Below are 21,638 nucleotides of genomic sequence, written 5' to 3'. Positions count from 1 at the left end.
TAAAGTTTTATGGAATATCTGTCCTTGTTATCTTCTTATATCTCAGCTTGCGTTCATCTGACCTAACATGAATTGCATACAGACCTCAGTTTCCTTCTTTCTTGACTTTAGATAATGCTTACACTGGGGACATAGATTATTAATATCAAAATGCAGAGTATGAAAGCTTGAGGAAAGGGCGATCAAAACCAGCATGATATCATTGTGCTAATATAGATGGATATGTTTATGTGGAGTATGTATTGATTATGACTTCTAGTAAGACTCATCAGTAATTCAAGTTTGTAAAAGAATCTATCAGAATATTTTTAACTAGCACATCTTTTGGTACTGTGCTATATTAGATTTCTCCACTAGATGACAGTGCTGCTGGTAATGTGGATTATATCCGTCAGTGCACAGTTATTTGTACATTCACAGGTGTGGTGTCAACCGTAACTACAAGAATCTGTAACAACAGTTAAAATACCCAGATTAAAGATGAAACACTGGCTGTGAACATAAAAGGGCTAAGATGGGAGGTGTTCTTTTATAACACAGTATTCAAGTACAGAATTCTATGCTGATAGTAAACACTGTAAAATATTGTTAGGCATGTGTTGTAAGAATAGTCTGCAGTACCAGTATGATAACTGACTTGATAACAGTATGCTTCTTCAATGTGTAAAAAGAAATTGATACAACTTATCCTTATTGTGGTGTAAATTGGATTTTATAGCTTCCTGTGTTCATGCAGTCAGAATCATCAATGCTTGCCTTTGTGCACAGCAACATATAACATCTCTTCATAATTAATTTCTATTTGCATGGAAGTATACTGTTTAGGAAATGGAAATCTAGGATTGATTAAGAAATTTCAAAAGATAGCTAGCGTAGCACAAAGATAGGTACAATTATAGTTTTTAATGAGACTGAGCTGTATAAATTCTGGCAATTAGAACTTCATTGTTGTTAGTTTCAGTAAAAGTTATTTTCCATTCTTCAGTTAAAAGTGGTAATACAAAACAAGGAGTTCCAGACAAAAAAAAAAAAAAAAAAAAAAAAAACAACAAAAAAAACCCAAAAAACAAACCACACAAACCCAAAAAAACCCTCCAAGTATTGTATGAATGACATAAATAAAACCCAAATATTTTGCTGAAAGATATTCAACTTGGACAGGTTAAAACCATTTTGATGTGAAAGTTGTGTAAACTCTTAAATACAGGAAGGCTCTCAAGCATTTGAAATATTCAATCTAAGGCAGTTTATTCATCTTTTCAAGATTATTTCTCCATCTCTTGATGATAGCTTCCTGCTATTTACAATTGTGAAAATTTTTATGTCCCTTAGCATGAAATACAGTGTGTGGGTGCATATTTCTCCCTGCCTTTCCTCCCTTTCCATGTCGGGGGAAGATTGATAAGCCTTCTTATTCCATCACTGACCTCAAAAGGGGAGAGGCTGATCTTCAGTGAGCGTAATCTATTTTCTGGGTGACAGTGTGATACCAGAGTTGAGGCATTGCTTCTCAAATTCTGTGGGGTGGTGATTTTCCTACTCAAAAATGTAAGTCAGAGCCCAGTTCTTCTTTGTCCCTCATTTAGCTATACAAGGTGAACAATAATATTAGAGCTAGAGACTGAAAACCTGATCCAGTTTGCTGAAGACAATAGGCATAATTCTGTTGTCTTCAGTGAGCTATGGCTCAGACTTTAAAGGCTAAAATCAATCATACAGAATGTAAAGGAATACTATAGGTTCTTATACTAGAATAAGCAAACTTTAGGGAATCACATGAGTGACCATCTTTCCTTCTCCCCTCCATGCCCAAGTCCACCATCTATGTCTGCTCTGACCTCCAGCAACACTGGTTACTGAAGGAAATCTCCAGATTGTAACAGCACGTTTTTCATGTACATCAGCAACAGCTACAGTGTTTCTGAATATTCAACAGGAAATCCAAGATTTCCACATTGTAACTGTGTTGAAGAGGGAGAGGTTAACTCATACCCCAATTCTGTTCTTTTTGGGCCCTACCAGCCTGTTTGCCGAAAAGCAATGGTTCACCATTCCTCCATTCGAGGGGGTCAAAGACAGCACCCCTCTGTGAGAACTGTTCTTGCTTGTCTCAGTGGGCTGTTTCTTCATCTCTGGGCAGAACATGATCTTGAATCTTGCTAGAATAGGTAGAGGAACTGTCTGCTTCCACAGAAGGGCAGTCTGATATCTCTCTGTGCTCAGTCTCATTCCCTTGAGTGAGAAGTCAAAAAGGATCCTCTTTCTGCTATTGTGTGTCTTCCCTACAATGAGAAGACAAGGCTGTAGAGCACTGTTGTCAAGCAGTGCAGCTCCCTCTCCTTATTAGGACTGACTGATGTGAACTTACTGGAGAAAACTAATGTGGGCCTGTCACCCATTCCTTTGGCCAGTAACACCTATGGGGAAGCAAGGCTAATAAAACGTGATGTAGGGTTATATGACTTATACTGCCTCCCACTTAAAAATGTTTTCATTCTAAGTGTACAAAAGACTAGAGATCATGTCCCTTTGCCCATTTATCTGTGCTGTTATAGCTAAGGAAATAAGACTTTCTAGTGCAGATTAGAACTGGAGAGCAGCATCTTACTAAAAAGTCAGTTTTTAAAAGGTTTCTCCCCTTTAAAAAAATGTATACAAAAATACGTACTTGGTCAGATTACAAGAAGCTTGCTTAGACTTATAAAGTCAGTACCTCCTACCACCAGTCACAGGTTAGGTCTGCTCTTAGTGAGAGGGAAGGGCATGTCCATAGCTGTGGATATACAGACTGTCAAGCTGATTCTGAGCACAGGAGTGCAACTAAAAATGCCAACTTTTTAGCTGGCTTATGTAGGACAGCTCAGGTCCAGACTGTAGATAGCCTAATTATGCAATGCTATGCCTGATTCAATAAAGCCTGCCTTCTTTCAGATCATAGCTGGTCAGTGCGTATCTTTGCCCCATATGTCCTTATCTTAAGTGTTTTTTTACTAGAATAAGCACACAGGGACCAGTTTTTCAAGCCTGTAAAAGTTAGTTGGTGTTTCTCAAGATTATAACTCTCTTTGAATTCTGATAAGTGGTAAAATAAATTGCAGTTGCGTATTCTTCTTTATTATAAAGTAATATATGTGAAAATAACTCTTGCCAGCCTGTTTGGGCATCTGATGAAGAAGTCACAAAATCCACAACTATTTTCCAGCAGCTCAGAGATGTCAGAAAGACCAAGCAACAGAACACTTCTGCTTACTATTTTTATCAAATGCAGGAAAACATAACAAATGGAAAGACTTGACTTATGACTGCATTACTCCAGCTTTTCTGCCTATAGGCAGAAGCCAATAGAGCTAAAAGAACCTTAATGCAGAATTTCCTTGTTGTCAATTGAGCTAAAAGAGCCTTAGTGCAGAATTTCCTTGTTATTTAAATTAAAACAGATTCTTGATATTATTGCACCCTTCAGTCTGGCTAGTCATGGTCCAAATGAAATACAAGAAATTGCAGTCAGCAGAGGTGTCCAGATGTAGTCCGTTGAAGCTGCAGTGTTCAGTTGCAAAATCACTTGAGGAAATGGCTTGTACTCCTTCCCACTCATGGGAACGAGGGGAGCTGCTCAGGTCAAATTCTGGTTGCAGAAATACTGTCATCAGCTGTGGTACATGAGTTACAATCAACTCAGCATATATGACTGTGAGCTTGGAGACTTCATTTTTATGTTGTGAAACTGAGATAAGAAAATTATTTATGGAAGCTAAACATTTACTCCTTTCCTACCATTTTAACTTTTATCATTTATAGCTATGTGCTAATGATTCATAGTTTAGGTTTAGATGGAAGTTTCTTTAGCATGTTTAGATGCAGTAGGAAAGACACATACCACACCACGCTTCCTCCTCCCCCAGTTTCCACTGACTTTGTTAATGAAAAATCTGTCAAAAAGCTAATAGGTAAATAGAGGAGATGGGTCATATATGCAGGACTTTTTCTGTATATATCTAGGTTTGTGGCAACCTGCCCTCAAATACTGTGTTTGGAGTTGCCCAAGGAAGGCCAAGGTCTCCTGCAGTAGCTCTGAATTATGAAAACACTAATCTGATGCAAATCTCCTCATTCACTGAGTGGATATATCACTTACATGGATGGCTTCATATCCAGTGCTTTACATTTTGAAAATAAGATGAAAAAAACAGCAAATAACTGCTTAAGTCATGATTTCCAGTCCAAAAAATGGTGGTGGTCTCCCTCTGAGCCCAAGTATAAACCTATAAATATGTAGAGAAGTGGGACTGGGAGCTTAGAATGCTCCAAGCCAAAGTGTCAGTACAAGACAAGCATGTACAGCATGTCAGAGCATGCTGAGATGGTTGTAGCAAATTAATAATGTTAATAGTGAGTCTTTAGGTTGTGGCAGAAGTTACGTAGTACTTGCAATAAAGGTACAGTATAGTAATGTCAGAGCAGGTCTTGAAACCTTGTAGAAATAACTGTAGAACTATGGGTTTTAAACGGTATGAGGCTTTTTTGCAAGTCTAGCACAGAAAATTTAAGAAATGGCACTACTGCAGTGGGAAACATATTTTGAAAAGAACTGAGCTCCTCAGTAGCTACCTATGCTTGTGTAGCCATTATAATCCAGTAGCTCACAGAATCTAATGTACAGGGAGAAATCTGCAAAGGTTTGCCTTGCTGTTTTCCAACAGTTCAGTAAATGCCTGACTTAGATGCAGAAAGCCAGAGAAAGGTCACTGTCTTGTATCACTGAGCAATTAACAACTGAGCCCTTGCTGGGGTAATGCAGTGATAGTTCTAATAAAAATTGTCCCTGGAGTGAAATCTGGGATCCCTAAAAATACACCCACTGTCTGTAGGGTGTGTCGTGGTTTAGCCCCAGCCAGCAACTAAGCACCATGCAGCCGTTCACTCACTCCCCCTACCCCGATGGGATGGGGGAGAGAATTGGAGGAGTAAGAGTGAGAAACACTCCTGGGTTCAGATAAGAACAGTTTAATAATTGAAATAAAGTAAAATTGTAATGATAATAATAACAATGTAATAATGATGATGACAATAATAATAATATACAAAGCAAGTGATGCACAATGCAATTGCTCACCACCTGCCGACTGATACCCAGACAGTTTCCGAGCAACGATTGCTGCTCCCCAGCCAACCCCCTCCCCCCCCCAGTTTATATACTGAGCATGACGTTATATGGTATGGAATAGCCCTTTGGTCAGTTTGGATCAACTCTTCTGGCTGTGCCCCCTCCCAGTTTCTTGTGCACCTGGCAGAGCATGGGAAGCTGAAAAGTCCTTGACTGGCATAAGCAGTACTTAGCAACAACTAAAACATCAGTGTGTTATCAGCATTCTTCTCCTACTAAATCCAAAACACAGCACTATGCCTGCTACTAGGAAGAAAATTAACTCTATCCCAGCTGAAACCAGGACACTGGGATCCAGCAGAGGCTGCCTTTAACCAGCATCAAGCATCCTTTGAGTGGGTGTGTGAGGTCCCAGCTCACTCTGTTTCTTTGGTGACCATCACAGTCACGGGCATTACCACCTGTCACCTGCAGAACTCTAAAGTGGCTGGACCACCTCCTCAGGGAGTGAAACATCTTGTTTCATCTCCCATTTTGTTCTGATGTTTCAAACCTATGTTTCCTAGGAGGGAAAAATAGTTAAAAGCTCTATCCAAAGGCTAACAGCCAGTCTGGGTTGACATCCTCTTCTGAGGAATCTGGCATACTGTGCAGCAAAGAATCAAAGATTAAAATTCGGTAAATAACTTTTACAATTAAATTATTTATAGTTTTTTATTTGGGAAATGTTTTTACAATCTTTAAATTTATGTCTGGTGCCATATTTTTCTTCCTAGAACAATTACAGCCTGACAACTAAAAGTACAACCTCACAAAGTCTGTATGCTGTATATGTTAACTTACATTGTTACACATTCCATAATTTCAGAGCACCAAACAGGTGCTACCAAGAAATATATGGATCTTGAACATAATTAATGCAACTGAGGACTGTGTTCCCTTTGAAATCTCAATCACATGCCTGGTAAACAATATGTAAACCCCATTATAATATATCTGTCAACAATTTAATTAAAAAACTTGCCTAAGCAATGTTCTTATGAGGAAATATATTGGGAGATCACCAGCAGAATATTCAGAACAGAGATGCTGTGTTATAGCTTAGTTTATTATATCCTTCCATATGTTGGTGTTTAATTTGAAACACTCATTCAAATTTAAATCCATTGCCACCAAAACGATCCAGAACAGAGAAAATACAAGATATGCATTTTTATGTTGTTTGATGATGATACTTTTGCTTTACATTTTTCAGGAAAGGTGGTTTATGGGGAACCTATTGCTGCTAGTCTTGGCACCGATGGCACCAACTATTGGAATAAAGACTGGGCTCATGCTGCAGCATATGTCATGGGACCTCCACTGAGACCAGATCCATCTACTCCTGGTTTCCTCATGAACTTACTGGCCAAGTAAGCAGATGAGCAAACAGTGACAGCTGATGCCCAAATACACAGCAAATTCTGTATGGAGTATATAATAACAGGTTGATGCTCTGGAGATTTTCTAAGTACAGAATGTTACATTATCAGGAAGGAGAAATAGAAGGCGAAACCATAGATGAAAAACATTTTTTGTTACAGAAATTACAAAGTGTTCAGATTTTGTTTCTCTGAACTCTTGTGGCCTTCTGTCCCCATTTGATTTTAATCAATAAGCCGTGCCTTACGAATGCTGCAGCAAAAATTGAAATATGACCAGGGGGACAGTAAAGCTGTAAGTTGGTCGGAAATGTGTAAAAAGTGGGGTCACAGCTAAGAGTTCTGGGTTTTCTTCTCAGCTGCCTTTTTCACTTGAAATTTGGATGCTGCATAAAAACCAAGCTTGCTGACTTCTGAAGGTAGATATAAGTTGTCGACTTTATAACATCTTCTTCAGAAGAAAGTAGGAACAGAAGTATCCTTCAGATACATGGAGTTAACAAAATGTGTTGTTTACTGGTATTTCATTACCAGTAAAGCTTAACTCCACAAAAGGGTTGAATTTGACCGAAGAGTCTGTGAAGGTATGTCTTAACACTGACTGACGGTTGTGCAGATCCATAGTAATTTCACATGGTATATAGAGTGACACAGTCTAAAATTTCTCTTAAATGAGGATAGAACCAAGCCATTTGCTATGAGCAAAGTGGGACAGTCCTCCACTTGTGGGACACCTTTGATATATCCAAAGTAAATGTGTCATTTTTGGTGCTTGGTTTCTTCTGAGGCATTTCTGAAGAGGAAGCTGCTTCATAGGGGAACTGGCTGTTACTGAGGAGCTACTCTTGGAGGATGGGACTGAAGACAGGCTGGCAGGGCATATCAGTTTTTCCTTGCAGAAGAGATGTCTGGATCTACCCAGCCTTGCAACAGATTTTCCTATGTGGCGCTGTCTGCTACATGCTCTGATTCATAATGAACTTTGTTTCTCCATAGTGATGACCTATCTGTGACAGGGACGGACAACTGCACCTTTGACATATGCCAGAAAGCTCTGGGGAAGGATGACTTCACAAAAATCCCTAATGGAGTGAATGGTGTGGAAGACAGGATGTCAGTCATATGGGAAAAAGGCGTTGTAAGTATATCAAGATGTCTGAACATGCAGGTAATTGATTTCTCCAAGAAAATATAATCTCTCAGCAGTATCAACTCTCCAGTTTTATCAAGTGTATTTATCATAGGTTAACTCCTTTGATCAAATAGCATAACAGAGTCCTTACTAACTCCCACTTTATGGTCCTAGGAGATAGAAGAAGATTCTTAGTCCTTAAAAAATAGCACTAGCAAATAATTTCCATCATTTAGCAACAAGGACTGATATTGTTTCAGTGGTAGTGCACAGTACATTTACTTGCAGCATTTTTTTCAACAGATGAAAGGAAAGTAAAAGGAAAGAGGTGCCCACAGTTTCAACTTTGTCAGTTCTGTATTTTTTCCTCTTTGATCTGTCTCAAATGTAGCTGTTAAAGGAGCTTCTACACGGGGTGTGTGCCTGTCAACTTCTAATTTGTGTTTTCAGCCAGAGGAAACAAGCTAGAGTTAAGAAATGCTTCTCTAATGTGTGACTCAGTCCTGTGATACAATGAGATGAGCACCTTCAAGTCCCACTGACTTCAGATTCTCAGTGCCATCACAAGAATGCTCAGTGCTTCTCAGGACAACGCCCTTCAGGCTCTGAACAAATATAAATACGAAAGCTAGTGGCCAGGATTTTTGGATATGGGGTGGTCTGATGAGGGGGAAGGTGAGGCAGTCTGGTGAGGGATCTGCTGCTTATTGGATGTTACAATTGCTCTGGCTAATACAATACTATTAATTTCCAGAGGCTCTAGTTCAACTTTCTAATTAATATTAAGTTCTCTTGCAGTAGTGAAGTCTTGTTGATAATGCACTGTGAAGCATATTTATTCGCCACAGTAGAATTATCTACCTTACACACTTGGTAAGGATGTGGCTCTGAATCTCTCTTGTTTATCTGTATTTGGGATTCAGCTCCACCTGGTGTGTACAAAGCAGACTTCTGCCTATATTCACCAGTGGCATAGCTCTAGTGTGATTATTGATGGTGTAAACTGGAATATAATCTAGCTTGTGGTTAGTATGAGAGAGAAACATGAATATGTGCATCAGTGCTGCTTTTGAACAGTGTATCCGGTTTGGCAAACATTCAAAGTGTTTTCAAAACGTTCTTCAATCTGTTGTATTCTTCCTTTTCTTACTTGTAAAATATTACACAACTGTGAGAGTTTGTCTGGAAAGCTTCCCTCCCTTCCCACGCACCGTTATTTAGAAGAGCAGTGTTCACCACTTTTGTTATGCTTTTCTTCTCAGATGACTGCTCACAGGCCACCATACAAACATGTTTTATGACATTCTGATTCCTAGACTGACCTATGCACAATATTACTGCCAGTGTAGCTGGTTTTCTGAGCAAGCAACAGTCACAGAGGCTGGATGAAATTTGTCATGTAGCAGTGGACAGTCCCAAGACACATGTGTACCCATTGTTGTTTGTTGTTTTGCTGATGTGTGACATCAGCAAATCTGGGTTTTATACTACTTGATCTCAAATACTTACTGAACAGAACTATCCTCTGTGTTATTGCTGAAGAGATTTGCAAATCACCTTTCCTATATTATACATTGTGCCTTGCCTCTCCTTTATCATTTTCTAGGCTCTCCTTGATACTGTCTCACCATTTCTCAAAACCTGGATACTTGAGAGATGTTATGTCTCCTGAGGAAACTGCTGAGCAGGACTACAGATTCAAAGCCAGCTAAAAAATTTTATTTCAGTTGACTTGGGACTGGATCCACAGAGCATTTGGCTTCATTTGGCTTTAAAGTTGTCTTTTTTTTTCCGTTTGCTGTGGGATCGAGTAAGATAAAGTTATCGTATTCAGTGAATGTACATTGCACTATGCACATCTGAGTCAAATAGTTATTTTTATGTCTTTTAAACTCTTCAGTATAACATTAAAAATATATTGATGTGATGTTGGCAGAGAGCTGTCGCTCATCATAGCCTTTTAAACAGGAACATTTTTTTATTCCTTGTTTAAAAAAGTAATGAGTTTGCTTTTGTACACTCTTCTGCAGTACAGTGGAAAAATGGATGAAAACAGATTTGTAGCTGTGACCAGCACAAATGCAGCAAAAATCTTTAACCTTTACCCGAAGAAGGGGAGAATCGCTGTAGGTTCTGATGCTGACATTGTCATTTGGGATCCCAAAGCTACAAGGTATGTAGTAGCTACAAGTATGGGTAGTTATTTCCCCCCATCCAGCCTCTCTGCAGGAAATAGTATCTCAAAGCCTCTGCACAGCAGTAAGCCTTTGGGGTGAGGTTTTGGTGTTTTTCAACAGCACTTCACATGGATTATTTACAGGTTATTTCTCTCCTACAGTAGTGTACGTAAGCAGGGATCTTTGATCTCTAGGTGGACTTAAAAACATTCTGCTAGATTGCTGACCAAGTGCAAAAATAACAAGCTCTGTACATTATGCTACCAGGGCTTGGTATCCTCAGTGTAAAAATAACCACTTTGGGATCTTAGAGTAACTCTGTTAAGTGCTAGAGTATGTTTAGCTTCCTCCCACTGCAAAGAGAAGGGTGAGGAGCCTGTGTTGCTGCAGAATAACCCATTGCAAGCTCATGTTTTGAACTTACAGCTACTTCAAGCATATTCAAAGGTGGTCAGGATGGGTGGTGAAAGCGTGGGGTCTTGCCCTCCTAATGTCTTCTCCCTGGCTGATACATCAAATATAGTGGTAGAGCCAGGAGTGAACTTAGTTCTGAAGCTCAAGCTGTGCATGCTTATGATTTTATTTAAGGACTTTTCTGGTTTTGTGCTCAGTAAGTCTGCTAGAATAGAGCTTGTCACACCAACAACAGATGCACAAAAGGTGTGCCCATGTCTCAACATGCATGACTTGATGCCATGCTACATTTTGGCTAGAAAGGGCATGCAGTGTCTCTCTGGGAGCCTCAACTTACACAGCATACTGTGCATCACAGCTGATTGCTGTCTTCAGGTATATTCACACAATCAGCCAGCTCCATACTCAGGCCACTATAAACATCTCAAGAATTATACGTCTTGAGTCTTGCTCTGGCTCTTGTGCCCATCCTGGTCTGGTTTAAACTGCCTGGAAATGGTCTGGCAGCTGACTGTCACAGAGCCAGCTCACCTGGGGGGTTGACTTTCCTAGCTGAGTTGCCTATGGGCTGTGCAAGCTCATGCCCACTGTTGAAGTGCTGAGCAGGTTTAGCTTAAATCTGCAAGCACTTAACAGCCAAGCCTTGCATCTGACCACATCCAGCCCTGCACATAAGCAGCAGCAGCATGTCAGGAGGTGTGCTGGGAAGTTGCTTGTGTCTTCTTGGGCTCCCCTCTAGTGAGCATACAGCTGCCCTGAAGGCACACATTGACCCTCCTTCATCAGTGCCATCCAAACGTTAAATCCATAGAAGATAGCGATCACTAACCCTAGACGAGCTTTGTGGCGTGTTGGACATGAAGACAGTATGGCCAGCTTTCATCAAGGTATCACTGTGTTTGGTATTCCTAAAGCCTGAACTGTTGTAACTCAGATGGCATTAGATTTCCAGCCTTTGTTTATTAAAAAAAGAGTTGAAGACTCCCCTCATGGTAGAGGAAAGTTTTGAAACATAACTGGGCCAATCTGATTTTGGAAGCCAAATGGAGGAAAAAAAGCCATAATCCTAGATTTACCTTACACAAACAAAATTTGCTTGACCAGTCTTCTGGGTTTTGAATTTTTGATAATGCAGTTCTCACTCATTTCAGTATATTCATGATTACAAAAAACGTGAGAGTGAGAGGAAAAGCATTCTGTGTTTTAAGCTGCAAAGCTTGAGGGCATGGAGGTTGCTATTCAGAAGTCCTACAAAAAACTGACAGCACCAGCAAAAGAAGTTTTAGGAGTGTCAACCCCAATAAACATAGAGGCCTGCCCAGCGTTGGGTCAGAGAGATTTTCATGTGCATTATGCCTTCTGGCATGCTGAGCAAGCATATCTTGAGACACTTGCAATGAGCCATTTCAGGACAGTGGAGCTATGAACTCTGATTGAAAAAAAGGAAGGATTCTTTTCTGAGCTAACTTCTGCTCTGCCTGGGGACAAACGAATCTAGGAGGACAGCAGAGTTCTGACATTGTCCTCAAGGTGTTTTGTCAGCTCCTGAACCTATTTATCCTTTTGCCTCCCAAACATTCCTTCTGACTCCCTTCACTCTCTCCTAAGTGCTCTAACTGCCTTTTTGCCCACTGCAGCTGTGAAGGTGCATTTTTTCTTCAAATATGTTTTTCAGACATTAAACTGTATTTTCTTACTGAGCAAGCAGATTTTAAGTTCAGCCAATACTTATTTTCTGATCTGGTACTGTTCCCATTGTTTATCCCTTTGGCTTTGCTGGGAACAAGCCTCTGTGCAGGTACAATTTTGAGAACTACATGAGTAAGTATAAATAAATCTCACTAGTGCTCATCTATTCATTTCACTACAAATCCTGAAGAGGGCACAAACAGCCCAGTAGAAAAAAAGGATCTAGCTAATGGACTTCAACCATTTAAGATATTACACAAGGTGCAGCCTCCTGTGCTTTTGTTGACTCTGGGGAGTGATTTTCAATTTCACAACAGGCTTGTTCCTCTTTCTTGCAAAGTCCTTCCTCTTTTGAGCATGACTTTTTTTCTTGTTTGTAATCTAAATCTTGTAAGAGGAAAATGCAATTTTCCAGTTCTGATTTGATGCTGTGTTGCTGTAGTCTTAAAATACGGGCTGATACTAGTCTAAAGAGTTAGACAATTGCTGAAGTATTGCTGTGAGGAACACGTATTATCACAATATGTCAGAGAAAGTCTATAGGGAAGATTCTGAAGTAATTCTGAAAGGTAGTGAAGCTCTTCAAAATACAGAAACTTACATCCCTACAAAAATAGCTGCATTTCCCCTCCCACATCATTGTACAATATCAACATGTTGCATGCTATCTGGGCATTCGGGATTTTCTCTTTCTAGGTTGCAAAAACCTAGTGAATTCAACATGACAGCTCTGCAAGCTGGGAGCAATTGCAATTCAAGGTTCCACTTCCAGCACTCTGCCATTTTAGCTGAGGCTTTCCTACTATGGGTCAGCTTCATTGACTGGCCTATTTCTGAAGCATTTTCTGGTAATTTCTGCAGAAAATATTATATGAACAGTTATCAGATTTGCTGCTGTATTTAAAGGCTTCTCAATAACAGTTTTAGTGGGTCTGCATGAAAGCAAGCAGTATTGGGAAGAAACACATTAAATGTATAAATTCGTTTGAAACGGCATTAGAAAAGATGGGTTGTGAGTTCTGTCCGGTTAAGTCTATTTCTTAGCTTCCTTGTACTTATTGCACATTCATTAAAGAACACACAAATACCAAAGGGACCTGTTGCTTTATTGCAGCCATGTGCTATCAAACATCATCTTGCAGACCTCAACACCCTCAGCATCCCAAGTACAGCCTTTGTGCACAGGACTGCTTTGTGAGAACTCCTTGGAAAAAAGCATGTAGGCAGCAAATGTGTACTCACTACACTGTCTTCTTTTAATCTGTGCTCTGATGAAGTATGTTCACTGACTTCTTTCAGCTGCACACAAATAATATAACAGCCCCAAGTCTGTGAAACAAAAGCAACTGTAAAGACTGTTCCAGAAGAAGAGGGCAGAGTAAGCAAGGAAGAGGGAATGTCACCTGTCAGCAAGTCAGTGTCCTCCATAGCTGATGCCTTTAGCTATTTGAAAGCAAGCAAGAATACAAAATCTCTAGGGCTTGTTTCAGAAATGTTCAGCAAGGAATCTAAATGCTGCAGTACCCAATTCAGACCATGGAAAGCACTGAGCATCCCTTGTAAAGTAGGGGCAGGAGGTGCTAAAGGTCTCATAAGAGACATTCAGCTCCTGGCAGATATTAGGGCTCAATAAACTCACTGTAGCATGTCGGAGCCTTGCAAATAAGCCCTGGATCAGGCCCCAAAGGCAAGATCAAACATGTGTAGGGATAAAAAACCCATCTCAAATGGAGTTGAACTTTCAAAGTCCAGCCACTTCATTATAACAACATGCAGTCTGGGAAGCCTCACCTGCCAGTTTTTTTCCACTCACCAAATATAGCCTAAAAGTTAGCTACTTTTGAATGCAGAGGTAGAGCTGGCTGTGCAGGTAGTAGTCTCTCACCCCATCCTTCTTGGGCTCCAGTGGAGTGGCCCTCTTTGGCAGGCCCAGCGTGAGCCCCCTGTGTGCCAGTGGAGCTGGGCTCAACCCTGAGCACAGCAGTGATGGCTGCAGCCCCAAGCGCACAGCTGCTGGAGTGGGGTCCCTGAGTAGCAGGGGAGGCAGGAGTCCTGAGATGAGGAGGAGAGGGAGGAAAAGGGCATGTTGCTCTGTAATCTACCTGCTGTGACATGACTAGGGAAGACGTGGTTTCTAGCCCCTGTTTCTGGTGGTGTTTATGCATTTTAGGGGAAACAGTCACTGGATGGACATCAGTGAGAAGTCAGAGTGCCCCAGTCTGCTAGCATATGTTCCCTCAATGCCTTTGCTTGCGTGTAGATATGTTCATGGATAAATCTTTTGCATCCGTTAGAACCAAAATCTGCAGCCTGTGTCTGTCTCGTTTGTAGTCAAGTTTTCAGCCTCAGAGGCTTAAGTGGGGACAAGTTACAATGTTTAAGCACTCTTTGCCAAACAACTGCTTGTAATTTTTCATAACATGAAAGAGGAAGAAACTAAGATGTTAGCAAATGATTGGAATAAATAATGCTGCAACTGTCTTACTCTTTTGATGAATGAGCATAATTTTGAATACTGAGTATATAGATAACTGCATCTAGACACAATGAGGCAAAATGAAATAACTTGGCATACAAATATGTATGCATAGGAGAAGTATGGCATTTTCAATAGCCTCATATTCTTTTGCACAAGCACAAGCCTATGCATGCATGAATGTACACTAATTCACTAGAATCAGAGTTCCTGTCAAAGGCCTGTTATCTCAAATTAAGGGGACACAGAAAAAGAAACAATAGGCACAAATTACAATACAGGAAATTCCATTTAAACATAAGAACGAACTTTTTTTTTGCTGTGAGGATGATCAGACACTGGCACAGGTTGCCCAAAGAGAATATGGAGCTTCCATCTTTGGAGGTACTTAAAACCCAACTGGACACAGGCCTGGGAAACCTACTTTGGCTTACCCCAGTCAGAGTAGAGGGCTTGGAATAGATGATCTCCAGAGATGGTTTCCAACCTCAGTGACTCTGTGGTTCTGTGAACTGTAACAAAATAAGCCTCTCTGAGAAAGCATGATGTACGTTTCCCTAGTAACTTGCTATCTTGCAAAATGTCAGCTGATCTCTTTAGATAACTGAATTTTAGAAATGTTATCAAAAAAAAAAAAAAAGATCATTCTTATTTTCTCCTTATATAACCTTACCTTTTTCTCCCCAGTAATCACTTCCAGATCTTCTTTAGTCATCGAATAGACTCATTTGTATTTTCCTCGCTTTTTATGGTATTGTTGACAAATCAGTTACTTTTCATAATCAGAAAAATAATTCTGTTGTCATTCTGTGCCCATCTGAAAATGACAAATTTTAGGAGATATAATTGCGTGAAATAAAGATCCCATCCCTCAGATCATAGAATCATAGAATCATAGAATTGTTTATGTTGGAAAAGACCTTTAAGATTGGAGCTCACAAACATAACTTCCTACCTTTTCTTTCATCGTTATTTTATCCACAAATCTCCTCACTTCATATGGCTACTCAAAGGCAATGCTCATTTAAAGATATTTTTAAAGAGGCTAGGAATACAACTTTACGAATAGTTGCTTGCATATATTTGCATGTGCAGTTATTGCAATTCCTTAATACCAAATAGGCCATGGGGGTTTTAATCCATGTTATAGGCTTATAGCTAGCATTTTTGCACATAGATTTTAAGACTTTCTTCTTTTTCTTTTCTTTTTTCCCCCTCCTTTGCTTTTCCTTTTAATAAAACTGACTCTTTAACATTAACAAAGTTCAATTTGATTATCATTATAAAAGAGTGGTGGCTCAGGACAGCACAGAAAGGTGAACCATGTTTTATTTTTTTCTAGATTTTAGAAAAGTAGGTTAGCAATATAGAGAGTTCAAAAGCATCTGAAAGTGATGTGAAGAGACAACTCACAAAGGCTGATACTATCCTCAACAAACTGGCATTTCTCACCCACCCCCAGCTCCAAAAAGCTTAAAGATACTGCACTGTAATCACTGAGAGAAGTTGCTTACAGCCCAGATACTCACTCTTACATAAGTTGCTTTTCTATGGCAGCTGTCAACAAAGCAGTTGTTTTTACTTCAACAATGGACTCAGGTCATTTTAGCTGCCTTTATTACTATGTTTTAAAATAATTAATTAATTAATTATAAAATAGGTGTCCTCCCTTTACTGACATGTTGAACAGCTATTCTTGCCTAAGGGCTGTCTACTACAGAATTCCTTCATATTCCTGTGCTTGGAATTTTTTAAGAAAACTGTGTGAGGTATGCATCCAATTTCCATTGAAAGTAATTAAATTCTTCATTTTCTTATGCCCCTCTTGAAAATTAAAGTGAAAATCCTCACAGCAGTCAAAGTTTATGTTCTAGAGCTCATTTTACTCTGACATCCACCTTCACTGGGCTAATGTAGCTTCATGTCCTATGCATTATGAGGGGTAGAAGATTACTATCTAATAGTTTCCATTCATCCAGTTCTCCCTCCTGCCTGACTGCAACTCGCTATTTAGTATTTCAAGCTCTGACTGAGATGTAGACATGCTCCTGGGTTGTGTTTGACTTGAAATGAAAACTGGTACCTCTAACTCCTTAACAAAACTTCAGGGCATAACTTTTGAGCTGACCACCTGTACAGTCTTGAATTTCACCCTGCAGCTTGCTGCATTAGTCTAATCTGATGTTCTTTTCTAAATTTCAAACTTCAGTTTGTAGTTTATTTAGATATAATATTCTAGGAGTGGCAGTAAAACCCTTTCTCACATAGGGCATAAATAAATACAGGGTTACTAGTCACTGAATCCTCACACAGTCAGAGAAAATCTGATAATTGCTCTTAGACTAAAATAATTGCTATTTGATTGTACATTAGTTGGGCAGAACCACTGGATTGAAAAAAAGACACTTTCAGAAGCAGTGTTCCTCTTTAGTACTAGAGGAATATCAATTTTCATACTGATAGCCTAAAACATCTTTGCAAGACGGGTGTATCAAAAGCTGCTGAAGTGAACTACATGGAAACAGTGATGTAAGAGGAACAAAACAGGGCCTGATGTCTTTGCAGTATCCTCTTTGTAGAGGAGAATGTTCTTTTAAATGTTGAAGTAATAATTCTGATCTCAGTCTCCATTTGAGAAAGGGTTGTCTGAAACAAAAGCCACTGTAATTTATAACCAGAATTAGAGAATTTTACAAATTTTATAAAAAAATTCCAATTCAGGCTTTTGAAGCCTGGAGTCAGAATCTGCTTTCTCATGTTGAGTAACCCCTTATGTCAGATATCACTTACAATGCTGGAGACAGCTGTTATGTCATAATTCACTACCATGGCAGTCTTGGTTCCTTGGATTGTAAGTGTGTTACAGCCATTCTTGCCATCAGCCAACTGGTCAACAGTTTTTGGACATTCAGAGCAAACATTGGAATTTTGCTAAGATTCCCAGCAAGCTGCCTGCTACTGAAATGGCTGATAAAGCAGCAGAAGTCTGTTGCATAAAGTTGCTGAGTTGTGAGCTTCAAACCCAAGCATACTGTCTAGTTCTGTTTTAATTGCTTGCTAACTTGTTACCTGAAACTTTCATTGCCATTGATAATGTCAAAGGGTTAAATCAAAACACAGACGAATTTTGGTGATCTCCATCAGGGAGAATGTGCTTCACCTTCAGAAAGGGCAGTGTGATCTAAGGCTTGTTTCAACAGAAGAGTTATAAATGAGTTCTATACAAGTTTGTTGTTGAGACAAGCTCTGGGAAATGTGTTTTGTCATGTTGTAAGGTTTTTCTGTATAAATGGGTATTTCTTTTAAATGTGCTAACTTCCATTCATTTTGTATCTTTTTATGAAGGACATGCTTACCTCTGAGGCATGTTTACCTCTAGTGATCCTGCTCTGGCACATTTAAACGGCTCACATATTGAGTTGAAGGATCTTGCTTATTTTTCTGTTCGTTTGCTCAAATTACCTTTTCCATTTTTCTTTTTGTGTCCCAGTGCTCTTGTGCAAATAGATATGATGTATACCCAGAGAATGCTGAAGATAATTATATTGCAGTTGTTCTTACTTACTGTTATAGCAATTGGACCCATAAGGGTAATGAAATAAGCTAGAGGAATATGTTCACAAACTCTTTGTAGGGCTATTATAACACCCATGGATAAACTTGTTCGACAGTATTCATAGGACTGGTGAATACAAGAGAGGTCTGACTTCTATTGCTTGCTCTTTCCACTGTGAATCTAGAAGATGATGCTGATACTGGTGAGCAGGCATGTGTAAGTTTTCTGTCCAAGGTGTGCTGAATCAGGAAAAGTTTCTATTCCTGTGGGCAGATTCACCATAGAGTGTATTTCTATATATACAGCCTTTGAAAAATCATTTGCCAACAAGATTTAAATATAGCCCTTAGTAGAACCAATCTCTCTCAGTTCAGCAGAATGATATGAAAGTAAAACTCGAAAAAAGTATCCTTACACAAATTCTTTTTTCCTCTATATAAGCAATCATTTGAAATATTTGATAAATGATTACTTTTGATAATGGTCATACTTCAAGAAAGATACAGATTTTGTAGTGGTTTTCTCATTTTGAAAAGGATGTTAACTAAAGTTTTAAAAAATTCTTCTCCAAATAGATCAATATTTTAATCTATTACTATTTCATATTAGTTTTGACTTTGATAATTCTTTTGCAAAAGGTGTAGTCTCTGGAATGATGTTAATGCTATATAGGCATGATAAGTTTTTGATTCTGTGAGCACCCATTCTGGAAGATTCTGACTGCTAGCCAAAAGCATAAAGCTTCCTTCCTTTCAGAAATTACAGATAACAATAAAATTATAAAATCTCCAAATTATTAAAAAAAAACCCTGTCATTTGGAAAAAGGAAGTTAATAAATAATTAACTAAAATTCAAAATCTTGTGACCCAGAGTAGATACAGTAGATAGTAAGTAGCTCAGTAGGGAAACTAGATAGTAAAGGAAGTATACACAAGCTGCACTTCCAGATGCTAATGTCAGCTCTAGCATTGGCTCTGCCTTTAATGTAGCCAGTTAGGGTTGGAAAATTGGCTAGAAAAATGGTGATCATAAAGAATGAGGTCTATGCATAAAGAAAGCAATAATACCATAGTTCAAATTAGTGCTCTTGAGGTCTAAAATGATAATTTGCTAATACCCTTAGAGGAAAGATATGTAGAAGTGTGATGTTGTTGTTATTTAGCAGCATCAAGATATTTGGGCTGTCAGTCACTGGATCAATCCAGCTCACAGTAAGAGTTACCAAAATCCATTACCATCTACTGACTTTCCAGTGAAATAGTCTTTGTCTTATTCGTGAGTCTCAATCTTTGAAACATTGCAGCCATGCTCTTGAAACTTGAAATTGCAAGTCATTCTAGCTAAAAGGTCAGAGCTTTTTCTGACCTTATCGTGCATAGATATTTGCTTGACAAGGCAGAATGAAATCATGTTATCCAAATAAAATATTACAACCTGATTTTTGTCCCCCTAATCTCTTTCTAGTGGAAAATTTTGCATTTCAAGGCTGCAAAGTTCTGTCCTTTTGACTCCCTCTTCATTCTTTTGAAATGCAATTACTGTTCAATGAAATGTTAATGCTCTACCCTATTTTTACAGCTGTTCCATGATGTACTGTACAATGTCATAGTTTAATAATGCTGCTAAATTTTCTTCCTTCATCAATTTCTCAAAATTTCATAATGAAGTAAAATGCAAGGATCATAGTAATTTTGGGTGTTGTTTTGTTTTGTAAACACAGGACAATATCTGCAAAGACACATCACCAGGCCAACAACTTCAATATATTTGAAGGAATGATCTGCCATGGAGTACCAGTTGCAACAGTTTCAAGAGGCAAAGTGGTTTATGAAGGAGGAGCTTTCAATGTCACAGCAGGAGAAGGCAAATATGTCTCCCGTCCACCATTCCCTCCATATGTCTACAAACGAGTCAGGCAGCGGGAGCAGGTTAATTAAACTAATAAATCTCTGTAATGCTTTGTACAACATGAGGATAACTAGCTCTTGGGAAGAGAGGTTTGGGGATTTAATGCTAATTTCCCTTACTAATCAAAATCTGCCAAGGTGGGAGGAAATGGAACTAAGGACTCAATTTTTATTGTTTTTTATCTTACAGAAAAATATCATAAACTAGTTCCTGCTTGTAGGGTAGTCTGTACAGCTCATAGACTAAGCCTGGGTACTTTTTAGAATAAACATTTCCCACCTGCAATAAAAGTGGACAAAGTTTTGCTCATGGGTAATCTGACTAACTGCTAGATTTCATCACTTATTTAACTGAAAATCAGAGAGGCTTAACATCATATGCATGAAGAAATCTTATACTAAAGAAGAGATGAATAATTTTCTAACTCTTTCACGGATCAGATGTTTGGAGCTAAACCCTGTAGAATACTGAACACTTGGCTCTGGTCCAGCAGGAATATGTTAAAGCTGAACATGTGCTAAGTGCACTGCTGGACCAAGCAGGATAGCTTTGTTCACACTCTTGTTCTGTATTTTTTTTAAAGATAGATAAATATTGCAAAATACACGAAGGCTGAATTTTCAATGCCTACTTACCATGCAAGCATTTATAAAGAATGCTTTTGAGTCCTTAGTGTTAGTTATTGTGGGTAGGATTTTCAAAAGCACCCAGACTAATTGTATTTGAAAATCACAACCTGAATCAGTGGGATTCACTGCAGGATCTAAAAGTTGAATCAGACTAGCATCCATGTGATATATGGCCCATTGAAATGCCTCCAAGATAATTCTGTATATTTCTTTCTGCTTTTGTCTTGATGGACTGAGAAGGGCATGTAAAAGTGGCTAAGTGAGGCTTTCCTCCAAAGACCACACTTTCACAGGAGCTGGTGGGCTGTCTGCACGTTGATACACACAATACAGTGAACAGGCAGGGAATTCCCCTCATGACCACACAGTTTTTCCTTGGGAACTAAGAACGGAAAACAGAGTATTTAATTTGGGGGTTTTCCAAACATAAAGGAACGTAATTTGTTTTTTCATACCAGTACAAGTCAATGTAAATTAGATAAACTACAGATATTTGTACTTGCATTATGTTAGCATCTAACTATGCTGTTTCTACTTTGCTTTGTATTTTGAAAACAGATTTCTCATTTAAATCTGTCCACAATTTTTCTATATTCTATTCACCTTTCCAACATTTTAATCCCAGTGTCTCCCTCTTTTCAAGAGACAGGTTTGATGAAGTTGTTGGGATGTATAACATACAAAGCTGGGTTATCATAGGACTGCTATTTTCATTGTGTACAATTAGCAATTGCAAGGGGAAGACAAATAATAGTGAAAGATTTGAAATACTTTATTACAGGTCTGTCAGCCTGTTCCTGTTAAGAGAGCACCATATACAGACGTGGTCTCAGGAACACCCATCACACCAAAATAATAGGCTCATTCCCGAGTTTTGGCTCTTGCAGGTAACTGTCTCTTTTGATTAGTGAAAACTACTTTACTTAATGCTTCTTTGAAATTTCAAGAAAACAAAAGTGCAGCAGGCCATCTAGCTTGTGATAGGCTTGTCTGAAATAAGGCCTCTCAGAAGAGGATTTGTCTTGGTATCTTTAAATTTGATGAAAACCTGTAGCAGCCCACATATGGAGGACCTTTTTCTGATTGGAGCCTCATTTAAAAAGTTCAGCTGAGAGAATCAAATAGAGTTTA

The 21,638-nt window shown here is 38.9% G+C and overlaps 1 protein-coding gene across 2 annotated transcripts in view; it reads left to right on the top strand.

Annotated features, from left to right (window-relative positions):
• DPYS (dihydropyrimidinase) overlaps positions 1–21,363 on the top strand; it is a 31,315-nt gene extending 9,952 nt beyond the window's left edge. For both annotated transcript variants that reach the window (XM_075704692.1, XM_075704691.1), the window contains exons 6-10: positions 6,360–6,516; positions 7,522–7,663; positions 9,688–9,830; positions 19,691–19,898; positions 21,289–21,363. In XM_075704692.1, coding sequence (XP_075560807.1) covers positions 6,360–6,516; positions 7,522–7,663; positions 9,688–9,830; positions 19,691–19,898; positions 21,289–21,363 — 725 coding nt within the window. The remainder of the gene's footprint in view (positions 1–6,359; positions 6,517–7,521; positions 7,664–9,687; positions 9,831–19,690; positions 19,899–21,288) is intronic.
• The last annotated feature ends 275 nt before the right edge of the window (positions 21,364–21,638 follow it).

This window comes from Pelecanus crispus, chromosome 2, assembly GCF_030463565.1.
Source record: "Pelecanus crispus isolate bPelCri1 chromosome 2, bPelCri1.pri, whole genome shotgun sequence".
Taxonomy (NCBI): domain Eukaryota; kingdom Metazoa; phylum Chordata; class Aves; order Pelecaniformes; family Pelecanidae; genus Pelecanus; species Pelecanus crispus.
This window is presented reverse-complemented; position numbering and strand designations above follow the sequence as displayed.